Source organism: Lupinus angustifolius, chromosome LG08, assembly GCF_001865875.1.
Source record: "Lupinus angustifolius cultivar Tanjil chromosome LG08, LupAngTanjil_v1.0, whole genome shotgun sequence".
Taxonomy (NCBI): Eukaryota; Viridiplantae; Streptophyta; class Magnoliopsida; order Fabales; family Fabaceae; genus Lupinus; species Lupinus angustifolius.
In genome coordinates this window covers 4955988-4973157 of record NC_032016.1, presented here as the reverse complement: position 1 = coordinate 4973157, position 17170 = coordinate 4955988, and the positions used below count along the sequence as shown (strand labels likewise).

General features: G+C 36.0%; 1 protein-coding gene across 8 annotated transcripts in view; it reads right to left on the bottom strand.

The window, feature by feature from the left end:
* LOC109354289 (protein MON2 homolog) overlaps positions 1–15719 on the bottom strand; it is a 47519-nt gene extending 31800 nt beyond the window's left edge. For 6 of the 8 annotated variants that reach the window (XR_002108536.1, XM_019596680.1, XM_019596681.1 and 3 more), the window contains exons 1-14: positions 15487–15719; positions 13681–13866; positions 13294–13383; positions 11080–11153; positions 10782–10937; positions 10486–10606; positions 10242–10297; positions 8997–9051; positions 8835–8891; positions 8617–8718; positions 7591–7671; positions 7438–7490; positions 5519–5588; positions 5288–5351 (exon numbers count right to left, since the gene is read on the bottom strand). Coding sequence is in view for 7 of the 8 variants with exons in the window: in XM_019596680.1 (XP_019452225.1) it covers positions 5288–5351; positions 5519–5588; positions 7438–7490; positions 7591–7671; positions 8617–8718; positions 8835–8891; positions 8997–9051; positions 10242–10297; positions 10486–10606; positions 10782–10937; positions 11080–11153; positions 13294–13383; positions 13681–13866; positions 15487–15591 (1270 nt within the window). In the remaining variant the exon portion in view is untranslated. The other 2 variants (XM_019596683.1, XM_019596686.1) reach the window with 2 other exon arrangements.

Here is a 17170-nt window from a genome sequence, read left to right as displayed (position 1 = left end):
CCTTCAATGGGAGGAGCAAGACCAGCATCTTGTCTCGTGGCTCCTTCAGTCTCTATCGGAATCGGTTCAATCCCGTGTATTAGGGCTCCGACACGCGTGGCAGATTTGGGATGAGATTCACACGTTTTTTGACTCTTTGATCCGTGCTCGGAGTCAACTTCTTCTCTCGGAGCTTCGCACCATCAAGAAAGGAACTCAGACCGTGACTGAGTTTGTGTCTCGGGTTAAGGCACTGATTCACTCCCTAGCTGCTGTTGGTGAAATCATTTCTGGCCGAGAACAAGTTCGCTTGATTCTTGAAGGTCTTCCCTCTGAATATGAGGCGTTTGTCACTTCAATCAACAATAGAGCAGAGGTATGTACGTTTATTCAACTTGAGTCTTTGTTAATGGCTCATGAGACTTATCTTGAGCGTATTCATCCGTCGACACAAGAAGTATTTTCTGTGAATGTTGCTCGTTCATCTTCCCAGTTCTCTGCTGCTGGCCAACATCAGTCTCGGCACAACTTGTACAATGACAAATCTGGTTTTTCTACTCAAGTTGGGACAGAATCTGCAGAGACAGCTCAAATGTATCACCCTGTTGTTCCTCCCCCTGGTAGAGGTCGTGGTAGCTACTTTGGCCGTGGCAGAGGAGGTCGGTTTGGACGTGGCAGAAGTGGCTCTGTTCGCTGTCAACTTTGCTATAAGGCTGGTCATGAGGCTTTGCAATGCTGGTACAGGTTTGATTTGGTAATGCAGTCACAATTGTCTCCTTCTTCTGCTCAGTTTGCTCCACCATTTTCTGCACAGTATGCTCCACCGGTTTCTGCACATTATGCGCCACCAGTTTCTGCTCCTGTTGTGCGCCCCTTTGCTCATTCCCAATTTCAGCATCAGCCTATACGACATTATAACAATAATACTCCTCCTATGGCTCATGTCGGTTTTCATCAAAATTCTGTTTTGGGACCAGCACCTATGTCCCCGGCTCATTCGTATGCTGATTCATTCCATCCTACACAAGGACAGCCTAGCCCTCATCATCTTCCGGTTACGGTTGAACCACAAGCATACAATTCCCAATTATGGTACCCTGATTCTGGAGCTACACATCATATTACCTCAGATTCTTCTAATTTGATGCACTCTGCTGGACTTCCTGGATCAGACAGTATTTTTATGGGTAATGGTTCTGGTGCTCCTATTACAGGTATTGGGGACTCTGAGTTTAACTCTCCTTATGATCCGTCTCGTGTCCTCACTCTTAAAAATTTACTTCTGGTTCCTTCTATAACCAAAAACCTTGTTAGTGTTAGTCAATTTGCCAGAGATAATGCTGTTTATTTTGAGTTTCATTCTCACTATTGTTGTGTGAAATCTCAGGTTGATGGAACCTTACTTCTAGAAGGAACTCTTGGTCCTGAAGGGTTGTATGTCTTCACCAATCTTCAGTTTCCGTCCACCTTGTCCAGTTCGTTTTCCACTAGGCCCAATATGACTTCGAGTTGTAATTTTTCTGTTTCTTCTAGTCATACACTTTCTAGAAATGAAAACTTGTATTTGCTATGGCATTCTCGTTTAGGGCACCCACATAAAGAAGTTGTACAGCATATTTTGAAACACTGTAAACTTCCTCTCATAAATAAAAGTACTGTTGATTTTTGTCATGCTTGTGCTCTAGGTAAGTCACATCGTTTACCTTCACAATCCTCACATACGGTTTATTCCACTCCCTTTGAGTTAGTGTTTGTTGATCTTTGGGGGCCAGCTCCGGTTATGTCGACTTCCGGGTACAAATATTATATGTCTATTGTTGATTCTTGCACTAGATATACTTGGATGTTTCCTCTTAAACAAAAGTCTGAAGCTCTTACTCTTTTCAAACAATTTCATACTATGATTGGTGTTCAGTTTAAGGGAGTTTTGAAATCTGTTCAGACTGATTGGGGTGGGGAGTTTCGTCCATTTGCTTCTCTCCTAAGCACTCTTGGTATTCATCACCGAGTTATTTGTCCTCATACTCATCATCAAAATGGTGTTATTGAAAGGAAACATCGGCATATTGTAGAGATTGGGCTAACATTGCTTGCCCAAGCTTCTCTTCCTTTGACTTATTGGGAGTATGCTTTTGACACTGCTGTTTATCTCATTAATAGACTACCCAGTCAGTCCATTAAGGGTAATGTGCCTTACATGTGTCTATACAAAACCTCTCCTGACTATACCTTTTTGAAAGTCTTTGGTTGTTCATGTTTTCCATGTTTAAGACCATACAATAAGCACAAACTTCAATATAGGTCAGTTGAGTGTACCTTTTTAGGGTATTCTTCTCATCACAAGGGATATAAATGTCTCTCCTCTACGGGTAGAATGTACATTTCACGTGATGTCATTTTTAATGAAACCAAGTTTCCTCTCTCTCTCCCTTCCATACCCAAAGATCAGTCTAATAGTAGTGTGTGTATACCTCTTACAGTGGTGTCTCCTTCTTCTCCTTCAAGTAGTCCGTCTCGTTCCTCCATTTTAGATACTACATCTGATCCCACCTTGTCCTCTAATCCTACTCAGTCTTCCTTGAATCCTTCTCCTAGTCAGGTTTTTCCTGTTAACTCTCATCCTATGCTCACTCGGTCAAAAACTGCTCAGTCTAGAGTCTTGTCTACTCCAAGTGCCCTCACGGCCTATATTGAACCAAAATCAGCCAAGGTTGCCTTGTCCCTTCCTGAGTGGCGAAGAGCTATGGAAGTAGAGTTTGAGGCTCTAATGAAAAATGACACTTGGAGTTTGGTTCCCCTACCTGATAATAGAGAAGCTATTGGGTGCAAATGGGTGTTTAAGGTCAAAGAAAACCCTGATGGTACTATTAATAAATACAAAGCTAGGTTGGTTGCTAAAGGGTTTCATCAAAAACCGGGGTTTGACTACAATGAAACATTCTCTCCTGTTGTAAGACCTGTTTCTGTGCGAGTTGTGCTAACCCTGGCTCTAACCTATGGATGGGATGTTCAACAAATTGATGTTAATAATGCCTTTTTGAATGGAGTTCTTGAGGAGGTGGTTTACATGCAACAACCAGAAGGATTCAAGACTTCGGATAACACTTTAGTTTGCAAACTGAATAAAGCCATTTATGGTCTTAAGCAAGCTCCCCGGGCCTGGTTTGACAAATTAGCAGGAACACTCTTATCCTTTGGGTTCCGAAAATGTAGGTGTGATCACTCTCTTTTTCTCTTGACTACCTCTTCACACAAACTGTTTGTGCTATGTTATGTTGACGATATTATCATCACGGGTACCTCTCCTACTTTGATCAAACAACTCATTGAGAAGATGAATCTTGCTTTTGCCCTAAAAGATCTTGGAGCTTTAGATTATTTTTTGGGCATTGAAATTCAGAAACTTCCACATGGGTCTCTTCTTCTTACTCAATCCAAGTATATCAAAGACTTACTCCAGAAATTTCATATGGATGATATGAAAAGTCTGCCTACTCCTATGGTTGGGGGATGCAAGCTTACTAAACATGGGAACAATTTCTTGGAAGATGGAAAAGTATATCGATCTCTTGCTGGGGCTCTACAATACATCACCATTACGAGACCAGAGATCTCCTATAGTATCAGTAAGGTTTGTCAGTTTCTTTCTCAACCTCAAGAAGAACATTGGAAAGCTCTAAAACGTATTCTGCGATATCTTCAAGGAACTATCACTCATGGCCTACTTTTAAAACCAGCATCTCCTCATCATCCTCTTCCTCTCTATACCTACTGCGATGCTGATTGGGCTTCTGATCCTGATGATAGAAAATCTACTTCAGGGGCCTGTGTTTATCTAGGTCCTAATTTGGTCTCTTGGTGGTCAAAGAAGCAAGAATGGGTTGCTCGATCCACAGCTGAAGCCGAATATCGTAGCTTAACTATTGCTGCTAGTGAGATGATCTGGATTCAAAGTCTTCAGGAATTACAATTTAAGAGTTCTATTCCAGTGGTTTATTGTGATAATATGAGCACCGTTCTACTTTCCAGAAATCCAGTGTTGCACTCAAGAACTAAACACATTGAACTTGATCTCTTTTGGGTCAGAGAAAGAGTCATCAGCAAACAGTTACTTGTTGAGCACGTGCCGTCTGAGCATCAGGTTGCGGATATTCTGACCAAGCCTCTATCCACTTCTCGTTTTACTCTTCTTCGGGACAAGCTTCACATCAGTGATCTATATACTGCTCAACAAAGATCACCGTAGCTTTGAATTTAGGGGGGAATATTAGAGTAGTTCCTTTAACTATTTTTGTAACTGTTTTAGTTAAAGTGTATCTGACTTCTTTTATTCTTTCAATGAATCTGGTCCATCTTTATGACTAGATTCATAATCAGTTAGTTTACTGGTTTACTATAAGTAAAGGGCTCTTGCTCCTTTTGTATTAACAATTCAGAATATTAAATAAGAGGAAAGAATTAATATTCTCTCTCTCACTTTTACTTTTCTACTTTCTCTTTCTCTCTGTTTCTCTCTCTCTCTCTCACGACTTCACCTTCTTCTCAAACTCTTCTTCTCCACTCTTCTCTACACTTCTCTCTCTCTTCTTCTCACATTACCAAATATTCATACATAGTGAAATAAATTAACCTAAAGATGACCAAAAAATGAACTTTGAATCATTTGGTCAAACAGATCTTGGTAGTTAAGAGGGTGAACCTTGACGCAACAGTAAGGATGTTGTCTCATGACCTAGAGGTCATGGGACCAAATCCTGGAAACAACATTTCTTTCTTGTGGAGATAAGGCTGCATGCAATTACCATTCCTTGACCCCATCAAGTGGAAGCCTAGTGCAATTGGCAGTCATTCTAGATGTTGATAGTTTAATTAATTTTTCAAAAATAAAACAAGAGTTTATGAGAATGGAAATATTATACAGAAATATAAGAAAAGCCATCTTCTCATAAGGAAGCCAAGCAACAAAGAGCAGAAAACATAAAATAACAGCTCACTAGAGCAATCAGCTATGATCGTTCTATGTACAAGTCAAAGAACAAATACAACCTGTCCTTATACAAAGCACAATGACAACATGGAGGAATACATTAAATATACGAAACTACTATTCCAAAATAAAATAAACCCTAAGGAAAAGTCAAAGAAGAATTAGCATAACATCTAATGAGCAATTTCTGAAAACAGGAAATGATATTAACAGAGTGTCATGCAAAATAAACAGTTGTGGGCAAATAAAGGGAGTTAAAACAACTATTTGACTTGGTGTAAAGGAGATATAGATATCAAAAAACTTGTTCAAAATCAATACCTTTGGCTTTGCTACTAAACATCCCTGCAACAGCGGCCAGGCTCTCCTCACTTGATTCTTGAACCTGCAGAATGCATTCAAAGTTTCTTCTAAACATAAATTGTATTTTCAGATCTAACAGACTCAAAGCAAAACAACCAGTTATACTTATACCATTCAATTTTCTTGGTAGCTTGACCAAAAAAACATGACTCTAAAAAAGGATGGAAGCCTATGCTGCCAAAATCATACCTGTACATTTGAAACAACTCTGGCCAGAGCTTTGATCATTCCCTCCACAACATTTGTATTCTTAGGGTGCCTACAACACCAATGGGTAGCAGCAATGAGTGCATAATAATGATCTTACACCATGCTCTTTTAACCCAAATCTATACGCATAAATATGATTATGGCTTTGCCAATGCCCAATTTGTAATTGACGAGAAAATAAAATAAAATGTGGATATGGTACTAAACTTCAACATGTTTGCACTGCATCATGTGGCTACCAGCCTAACACTAACTAGAGAATGTCTCGAAACCTTATGGGTTTTTTCTAACATGTGCTCCCAGCGCAAATTTTAACCCAATCAACATTAAGTGGAATTGCTCAACAAGTATAAAAACCACACCTAGGAGTGGAAGCAAACAGTGTGGGACTTCCAGTACCATCTCCACAGATGCCTACCAGAACAGGCGAAAAGCAACGAAACTACGATATTGGACTCTCACTAATGAATGTATAAACCGTACCCCACAAATTGAGATAGGTGATGTGGGACTTCCAACACTCCCTCCACAAATGTCTTCCAGAACAGATGATAAATGATGATATGTCAAAGTTAAATTGTAGATCTGATACCATGTCATATTCCATCTTAAAACCAATTGGCATTAAGTGGAGTTACCCAACAGGCATATAACTGCACCTGGAATTTGAAGCATGCGACAAGGGATTTCCAACAAGTATTACTAGATGAGAAGAGAAAAGTACAAAAGAAGAGGATAAAGCAACAACTAAAAACTAGGACATCCATGCAACAAAGCATGTCAAGGTCTCTACTTTGCAGAAATGGCAACTCCTTTAAAACACCCATGGGCAGAACAACAAAGAGAAGGCAAAATATTTTACCATCCCCTGACAAGTATAAGAGCAAAGAGACACTAATATCCTAGTATTTTTTAAAGAATAACACGGTACTTTTAAGCCATCATTCAAAAAAAATTTGGTGAAGGATATTTGGGTCTTTTTTGCAACCATTTACAAGGTCTTTAGAGGAAAATAGAAAGAAAGATAGATAAGAGGTAACTGAACAGTAACTGTATTCAGTTATTCATAATGAGATGAGATTTACAGTATTCTATATACAGACCATAGTGAGGGTCTGGTATATAACAGCTGTTTATAGCTGGCTAAGGCTTAACAGCCGGACTAACTAATCACTAGTCTAATCAGTGTAGTGCACTTCTTCTATACATGTGTACTCACCCTAACAGCCTTCAAGTCATTACACTGTAGATTCAAAAGGCCAACATTTACAAGAGAAAAGGAAATTCCCAAGCCCTTAGGTCATTCACAATCACAACCCCAACATAATTGTCTTTTCTTTGGTTTATGATTCACATCCTTACTACTTGAGCCTTAATTGTAGGATTCATCTTTTCTTGGTTGGTTTGTCATTCACGTTCTGGCATGGCTTTTAATTTATTATCCCCTTGTTTTCAAGTTAGACATGGATTGAGGGAGGTGTTGATTGGTGTTCTAGTGGTTGGGGCAGCAAAGGGAAAAGGGCACACCTAATAAACATCCATTCCCTTTTGCTTATTCGATGAAGTAAAATTTTCTTTGACTCCATTTTCGGGTAGGATTGGGAATACATGTAGGCCTGGGTGTAGGTTGAATTTTAGCAAAAGGTATATGGCTCAATTCAAGGATTTACAGATTACCAATAGGTTTGTGCAAATTTGATTCATAGAAATAATTGTGTGTGGCTTGAAACAATCAAATTCTTTAAATTTCTCAATGGGGCCAATAAGCAATAAACTGTGTTGTTTAGGATACAAACATACAGGTGGGACAGAACATTGCAATAATACAAGGCATACTGATAAACCATTGCCCCTGAGCACTATCGACAAAAGCATTAAATGAAAAAATATGAACTTACATATCAAAATTTTGGAAAAGTATACGCAACGTATGAGCTTCGATGCAAAATCCCTAAACACCAGCAGTTCTGGTTGTTAGGTTAAGGACTTGCAGAGTAAACCAACAACTCATGAAAGAAAATTAAAAACAATGATACTGCAAATCCCATTACCCTCAAAATCTCAAGAACAAGAATGCGATGCCATAATGGCAAGTCAAGAAAGGTAGCCTTCAGTAACATAGTGAGAAAAACCTGTGCATTGAAAAAAAAAAGTTTAGCATCTGCAAATATTGTTGAGATGCTATATACAATAAATTAAGTGGGGTTGACAGCAAAATTCAACATAAATTACTTGTTTTGAAGCATTAAACTCGAGTGAGGATGTAATTTGAGCCTATAGACAAGAGCCCCAAGATAGGGAGTGCAATGAGGAAAAATACTTAAACAAGATTTTAATTGCTCGGCTGCACTTGGGGTCTTTACCAAAATGAAATGAAAATCATGGCACATAAGTATGATATTAGAATGCACTGGCTTGGAGGTCTCCTGTTCCATTGGGAAACCTCTTTAGAAAAATGCAGATTAGAACGTCTGTAGATCACATGCAATAGACTATCTTCACAAATTAATAAGCTGGATAGAATGAAAGGCCTTGCGTGGAAGTGTGTTATATTTGCAGGGCCATTGTGTTTGTATTAATCATGAGCAGGTGGAGTTAGGGGATTTCAACCTACAATGTTTATAAAGAAGTGTCTTTGATATAGTTTCAGAGACTAATACAGTAGACTGCAAAGGTCTTTTGAGCTAACATTTTTTCTCGCCTTTTTCTGCTTCTTCTTTTACTTTCCTTTTCTTCCTAATACAATTAGGAGGGGATCTTCTCCTCCTAATTTCTTTTCTCTCCTTTACTAAATTCACTGTGATTCTATATTTTGTTTACCACTTTATATTTAGATTGAATTTATGTATTCAGTCTAAACCCGATATAATAAAAGCCTTTGTAACTTTATTGTAAACAAAAAATTAGATCTAGTTGGAAAAATTATTTGCATTCTTAGGGCACAATCTTATAACATACAGTTGCCAAACATATCCCCACCATCACCAAACCAAAAAACGGAAACCTGCAGTGAGTATTTCAATAACTGACTTGACACAAGAGAAGTGGCTAGATGGAAAAGGAAGTTGAAAACATGCCTCACATTCAGTGATAAGGGAAGAACTGTAAAGCCTTATAATATCAGCAACTGAGCGCAAGACCAATCGGCGAAAGCTAGGCTCACCAGCTTCTCCTTCAAGCTGATTAATATGTTAAAGAATTATCACAAAGTTAACATTTTTACACTCAATAATCAGGAATAAAGAATCTCAATGGCAAAACAGGATCATCATACATGCTTTAGGGCACTAATTACCTCAGCATTGGTGCGAAGTGAAGTCATCAGAAAAGAACATATCTGCCGTCGTAAAGCCTGACAAGTTTTTGAACAAATACATTAACACAAAGAACAAAATATGTTCATATGATTTAAGTAAAGGCCAGCAAGAATATATTAAATTCCAGTGAACATATTCACCTGTTCATAGGGTAACAATGTTCTGAAAATGGCCACATAACTAGACAAAACGAACCTGTAAAGCATGACAAGAGGATTATAGTAAACATCGGACAATGAAGATCAATGCAAACTCATATATTATTTCATTAGAACAATAAAGTAGAATTCATCATCATGATGACAATTCAAAAGCATTTGGATGACCTAGTTTGTGGAATGTATATGTCAATGGCTTGATACATGATGTAAGTGGAAACAGATGAATGTATAACTTAATATTCAGTGCAAAAGTTTTTTAACTCGTCATTTGTCAACCAATCATGCATTATAAAATCGTAAAAATATTTAACTTTAAATAACTATCTGCAAAATCATGCATAGGGTGATATGATTGACAGTGTCAAAACTGTACAATGACAATGCATCATAATAAAAATCATTAAAAGAATAATTAGATTTTTAAAAAGTCGAGGCTAATGAATTCAAGCAGCCTCCTTCCATCATAGACTATGACTAACATAATTAAAAAAATGTACGAGAGGAAATTTGTATTAGAGGGCTATGAAGCATGTGACAAACCATTTGAAGCAAAAAAATCGGGAAGCAATCATGATGCAAAATCACAAAACTGAACAATAAAAATTTAACAGATAAACCACTAATTTAATTTGCATTACAACAACCCTTTTCCACTAGGTGGGGTTGGGTACATTATCTAATGACGTTAGGATATTAGGATTGGTGCAGCTTGTATGAACAGTACACTGTATAGGATATCACTGTACACAACTCTGATGAGTCAGCACAGGAGGTTAGATTAGCTGAGCTAGTTACATGTTGCACTCTTGTATAAATAACAGTCTCCTTATTGGAACAAATCAGTTTTTCATAATATCAATATGATTCAGTTTTCTCTCTATTTCAGCTCTCTCTCTGTTTTTCAGTTTTCTCTCTATTTCAGTTCTCTCTCTGTTTTTCAGTTGTCTTATGTGTGCCTTTATGTGCGTCCTAACTTGGTGTTCTAAGAAGCAAAACAATCTGCCAATTTTAGCACTGAGGCTGAGTATCGTAGTTTGGCTCTTGCTGCCCAACTGCCCAAGTACTGCAGTCGAACAGATTCTAACAATTGGCCATGGTTCACACATAAATGACATTATGTTCAAGACAGAAAAGGAATAGATACTGATTCCAGGTAACTCCATCAACTGTGGTTGCAAAGGAACTGCAAAATGATATAAAACAAATTACAAAAAAAAATCTTACTCGAGAATATCAAGTGCAAATGCCCTCTGGTGAATATTAGCACGTAACCAAATCGCCTGTAGAATAGATGGGAAGTTAATACCATCCAGTAAAAATGGTATTTAATTCATATCAGCATCATTGATAATGCATGAAACATATAAAAATGGTCATCTAAATGGTTCCTAAATACATAAAATAAATCGCAAAACATGGATTTAATAATATTAGAGGGAGAAAAAAATAGTTCCAAATAAGCACATACAGATCCACCTGCGGCAAGAGATGTCAGGTCTTCAAGCAAGCGCAGCCCAAGTTTTCCAGTTTCAGTTAAAGTTTCCCTCGTTAATGAAGACACTCCAGAAACAGATTCATTATCTAATGAGCTGCACAAGATTATGAACATTGTTAAGTTCAAATCTTGAGACAACACCAGTAAACAAGTTTCTATTAAAAAAACCTCTAATAATAGGTAACAACTAAGTTGCAAACCCACTTCAATCTAGGAAAAAGAATAAAAGAACATATGATATGGAATTGTATTCGTGGGGAGAAACATACTCAGACAAATTGATGCTATGGTTAACATCACCAGTAACTGTACTTGACCGAGAAAGCTGACCTCCAAAACAATACTTTCCAGGAGGAAGAGACTCAGCCAAAACAACGCGGTCAAAAATCAAGGCCACTGCTTGCCTGAAGGTAGCTCCAGCAGTACTGCAAAACAATTGCATAAAACATATATAGACAAAAAAATTAAAATTTACATCTCTAGAAACATAAAGCAACAGATGGATATGATATTAATATGGAAAAAAGGTAGCTAAATATCAACGTGATTAAAAAAAGTTCTACTTACTTCCGCACACTATCCGAAGATCGATTGTTTTCATGAAGTCTGAGACAGATGCCAAGAGCTTGAGACATGGTATCCTGAATTTGATAAAATGCTAAAAATAATATATCAAATTGAAAAGTTTATTAAGTTGCTTTCAGTGATAAAAAAACCAGTGACATACTCAAACTCCAAAGGTGATTCCAGACTATTTATTTTTTCAGATAAAAAAACTGATTTTCAGACTACAAGTGAGATACCATACTTGATGTGCCAAACTAGTTTTCATTGATCGTGTGTAAAATTTAATACTATCATGTTTATAGCAGTAGCTCAAAATTAAACATATCATATATTATTTTCGAAATAAAGATGATGACAATGTATGGACTTATTCTATAATTCTAAGAAGAGTGTGCTTGGAATAACTGTGAAATAGATTATTTCAATAAATAATTGACCATTGTCATAAACCATTATAATATAATCTGCTTTTGTTTGGGTGTGTTTGTTAAACAACAACAATGACGACAACAATTTTTGTTGTTGTTAGACAACAATTTTTGTTGTTGTTAAAAAACAATTTTAAAATAATATTTTATGTTTTAATTGTCTAAAAAAACATTTTTACATAGTAAACTATGAAAAACGGTATGAAGTTATTTGTTTATAACTTTATATTGCTAACATTTCATGTTTTGTTTAACATGTAAACTTTTTAAATGTATTTTTTCAGGTTTATCATCAATTATTTTTCCATTATAAAATATTGAATAAATTTATAATATTTTTTCATGACTAGTGAAATATGTCAAAATGCAAAACGTTAAATGATAAATAAAAACATTACAGTATTAGAAAATACAAATATAAGTATCAACTATCAACAATTAACATGGGGGCATATAAAATGGCATTGGTATAATTCACCGGAAAAAAATAATGGCACTTGTGTATGGATGTATGGCTAATAGTTTTTTCGCCCACACACTGCGTGCTTCAGCCACAAGAAACAATAGCTGAATACTTTGGGGGTATTTACAGGGAAACAGCGGTGAGGGAAGAAAATAATCTGACGAAGATAATCACAAACGAATAGAGCACACTACTCTAACTTAAAATGATTAGGTTTTTTTTCTTACTAAAAACTGTTAGATTATTTTTAGTACACACCCCAAACATTCTAGATCATTTATCAATAGCTTTTTAGCAACAATAGAAAAAAATTGATAATGAGATCATATTTTTTGGTCTGAACCACATGCATCTTCCACAGGAGGCAATCTTGCTTGTGCCGGACAGGAATACTATGGGTGGAAAAACCATAGTCACCTAATACGCAATTCTCTTTGGTTACGAGTATGTAGTACGTTACCCAGTCAAATATCGGCATGTTAGGGGTATATTAATTGATATGTTCGGTATTTGTATGCTATTTATACTTATATTATTACCATTAACTATTACTTATAAATAATTAATAATTTATTTTTAAAAAAAATTATTTTGTTTCATTTTTATCTAATTTCATGATGTTGATAAGTAGAGTTTTTATAGCTCCATGTAATAGCCATTTCTACTGATGTTTCTTCTAGGTTTGAATCGCTTCACCATAGGAGAGACACTCGATATAAGATTTTTTTTTTGTTATAACGTTATTCATGCAGACGAGTGCATGTCACTGTTTAACTTAACCTAAAGGTAAAAGTATGGTTCGTTCCTTTTATAGGGAACCAAATCGCAAAAAAACCACGAATTGGTACACAAGAACTAGTTTGTGATTCTCTACCAAAATGAGAGTGTTGTGTTTCAATTGGCAAATCTCTCCTTGTCGGGTATTTAACGCAATTGCATTCTCATGGACTCGAAACTTGAGATCCCTAGTTAAGCTAGAACAATCTCGTGTCAGTTGATCTATGCGTTTGGTGGTTGTTGATGAGATAATTTATATTACGCAAACATGCACTCAGACTCATATCTAAACAGATTTAACATATTCATCCAACACACTCTAATAGAGTTAAAAGTAGGATGCGAAATTCCTCAGTCTAAATGTATTAACTACATCACACAGTGAATGTCACAATACATTATCCTTACTTAGATCTATTAGATTTTTTATTTAATTAGAACTCTCCATTAACAAAGTACAGCCAATTTACCACTTACCAGCCAAGTTCCAGCTATAATAGAGTGTATATATGATAAACATATATAGTTCATGTAGTAGAAGCTTACCTCGTTTTCAGGGTGTAAACGTGACTGAAATATTATTGATATTGTTTGAAGGGTCTTGAGTTGAACACCCTCATCCACCATTTCAGCATGCTATGGGGGCCACGTGACAGGAAAAAGATAGATTGGCAGGTTATCAATGCATGAATTAGCTTTCTAGCTAAAATGAAACTAAAAATCATGTTTCAGCTCTTGCATAAATCCACAATAATTAAACTCAATCATCGAAATATTGACAAGGTTTAGAAAAGTTTGTATAATCAAAAGCAAAGTTAGGCCATAAAATAAACATTACAACACAATCAACATGACCAAAGAGTAAAGCCAAAGGTAAAATTGCACTGGAAGTATTGAAACCATCATATGAACTAACTAGTTATTGGTACTTACGTCTTTCAGTTGCATTAGAATCTCTCTCAGAGCAGATGGAGAAACAGCATCATGAGATATTAGTTTTTGCAAACACGAAAGTCCAATAATGCTAAGCTTGACTGTCCGGGCCTCACACGCCATCAAAAAGATTCGTAGTATGTCCTCACTGTGCGCAATTTCACCAGGACTCGACAGTGAACGAAGCTGCAAGTCCATAATAAGAAATGTAAAGATTTCATAATTACCATCTTTCGTCTAGAAGGAAAAATGGGCAAAACAGTGCACAAGTGTCAGAATGAAAACTGCTTAATAGTATCACAACTCCGCATCTAGCAGAATAATTGGAGAATGCTGCCAAAGAATTCTGTTCCTCACACCTCCTCGGACATCTATTTGAGGCTTTGAGCATCATTCAAAAATGAAAATCAGACAGTACTCATTTTCTGAGCAACCAGTATCAAGAAAACCTACAATTCAACTCAATAATCACACACAATTTGAACAATTGTGATGATCTACCAAACAGAAAGTGGAAATCTAAATTCACTGTACATTATCTTCCCTTTGAAATTGGTTCCTAAAATAACTAACCACTACAACACAATGTTCAAATTTGAAAAACCATATCAAAATGCAGCATTAGATCAGAGGACACAAAACTTGTGAAGTGAATCACGGATGTAGCATTGAATTTGAGCATCATTTAAAGTTTCAAAAAATAAAATCATGTCACCTATTCCTCAATTTCTGAGCAACTGGCATCAAGCATTGAGGTCAATTCAAATTAATGCCTACAATTCAATGATCACACGCCATTTGAATAATTGTGATGATCTAGCAATCAGGAACTGAAAAACAAAGTCCACACAGTCACATTATCCATACTTAAAATCAGCTCCTAAAATAACCACACACGACAGCACAAGTTCCAATTTGAAACATCATATCAAATTGTAGCATAATCTTGGAGGATCCAAACATATGAAGTTAGTTATAGGTATAACATTGAGATCGTGCATCATCCAAAATTCAAAAAGGACAGTCGCATGTTCCTCTTTTCTGAGAAACTAACATCAAGCACTGAAGTAAATTCAAATTAAAGCCTACAATTCAACTCAATAACCCCACACAAATTGAATAATTGTGATGATCTAGCAACAAGGAAATGGAAATCAAAGTCCACACAATCACATTATCCATGCTTAAAATCAGTTCCTAAAATAACCAAACACTGTGGCACAACCTTCTAAATTGGGAAAAAAACGTATTGAAATGCAGCATCATCTCAGAGGTTATACTTACAAAAATAACAACAACCAAGCCTTAGTCTTACTAGGTGAGGTCAGCTACATGGAATGAATGATATCATAATGTTATGTCATAAACCATGTTCATGGAAAAAACTTTGATCTCTAGATCTTTCCTAATAGTTTCGTCTATGGTTTTTGTTAGTCTCTTTTTGCCTCTAGAATTTGGATTAACCTCAAATTTGGTCAACTCTTCTTACTGTGGCTTCTTCTAACAATCTCCTCCACGCTAGTCCAAACCATCTAAGGTGTGACTCTAACATATATTCTCATACGAGCTACCCCAATTGCATTCATTCTTAATCATATTTTGCTTAGAATATTCACTCATCTAATACAACATCCTCATCTTTGCTACATTTAGTGTACTATCTTATTGACATTTTACAGTCTAACATTCAATCCTGCAACAGAAATTACACTTACAAACAGCTAAAGCCATAGGCAATACAAAAGAGCTAAAACGATACGACAAATGTGAATGGAGCTACGTAAATTGCATTGAAAAGTATCTAACCTTGAGAATTGCATGCTCGGCTCCGTCTTTAATAGCCGGATAGCGACGACGAGCTTCTGCGGAGAGAGCACGGAGGTCGGATTCCAGGACCGCCATGAAAGCCATCTTGGAAGTTATCTCTCTCTTCAGAAGAGATGAATGAGAACGGTGAACGGTTATTAATAATACTATGAGCTTTCAACGCAGACAGAGTGTGAAGGAAGAAGAAATGCAGTGCTCGTAGATCATGAACCAGAGAGGCATAGATCCTGTGCAAGTCACACGTGCTATGAGGAGGACATGGATGCATGACGGGGAAGGAAATTTGGGCTTTGAAACATGGGCTTTCTTCTTTCCTAGCCCAAAAACTGTTACACACTTAACTGCGGTGAGGAGAACCAATTCTGCCCGCTTACTTAATTTAGCCAAATCTAGCCAAATCAAGATCGAACCAAATATAGTTGGGTTTTATTGAGTTTATAGTTGAATTTATGTTCAAAAATTAGATCTGATTAATATTTAGGGTTTGCTTGAGAGTTAGATTTTGGATTTAGAGGAGAATGAAAGGCTTGGTTGGAGTCATGAAATACATTTGTGAGATGACTCTCAAGTCTTTCCATTCCTTCCCCTTCAAACTTCAACTCTCAAACAAGCCTAAGGTATGGTAAGGAATAAACATGATCTTGTTCGATACGTACGTCTCAAGGTCACTAATTTATCATGTTTATATGTGTATTTGTTCAAATTCAATCGGGTACAGAATAATGATATTTCTTTGGTCAAAAATATCATTTTTTGTCTAATTTTTTTTCATACATACATGATGAACAATATATATATATATATATATATATATATATATATATATATATATATATATATATATATATATATATATATAATTTCATTAGTTAAATTACATAGTCATACTTGAGAAGACTTTATCTAAAAATAGTATACATTATATTAATCAGGTCCATGTTCAAGTTCAAAGTCTGACTTGATTGACATTGAAGATTAATTTAACTTCAGATCTATGGTCAATTTCAAATTCATAAAAATAACCCAACAAACATTAATATTGGGAAAGGAACAAGTGTTACTCAATACTTCCTTGTCACCTTTTTTTGTTTTTTTTATATAAAAATAACATTTAAAAATGATAAAACAAATGTATTTGGGTGATATATTTTCAATATTTTTAAATAGTAAAGTACGATGAAACATATGCTTGTAAGTTGTTGGCTTTCCGCAATAAAAACTACATCTATTAGAAGCATTAGAAAACAGTAATAAACTTTGCCAGTGTAGGAGGAATTATATTTTGATGACTAGTCACCATTTTTTTTCTCTTGATACCATCAAGGATATTTCTTCATCTTTTTGTAAGGAATTAATCTCTTTTGGGTTCATATTTATCTTTTCCAACAAGTATCATTTTCATGAATCGAACCATGGACCTTAGGGATCCAGTAAGGCCTTACATCACTAGATCAACGTTTTGTTGGTATAAGTCACCTCTCTATTTGCAAAATAGAGAAATATTGGTGGAGATCATACTATCTGTGAGAATGAAGGTGTGTCCTTTATTGATATCTCATCCTCCCATGATGAAACCGGGCTTAATCGATGAAAATCAAATGATAGTTGTATATGAATATGGAAATACGACAATATCTTAATATGGAAAGAAGCTATGGTTTTC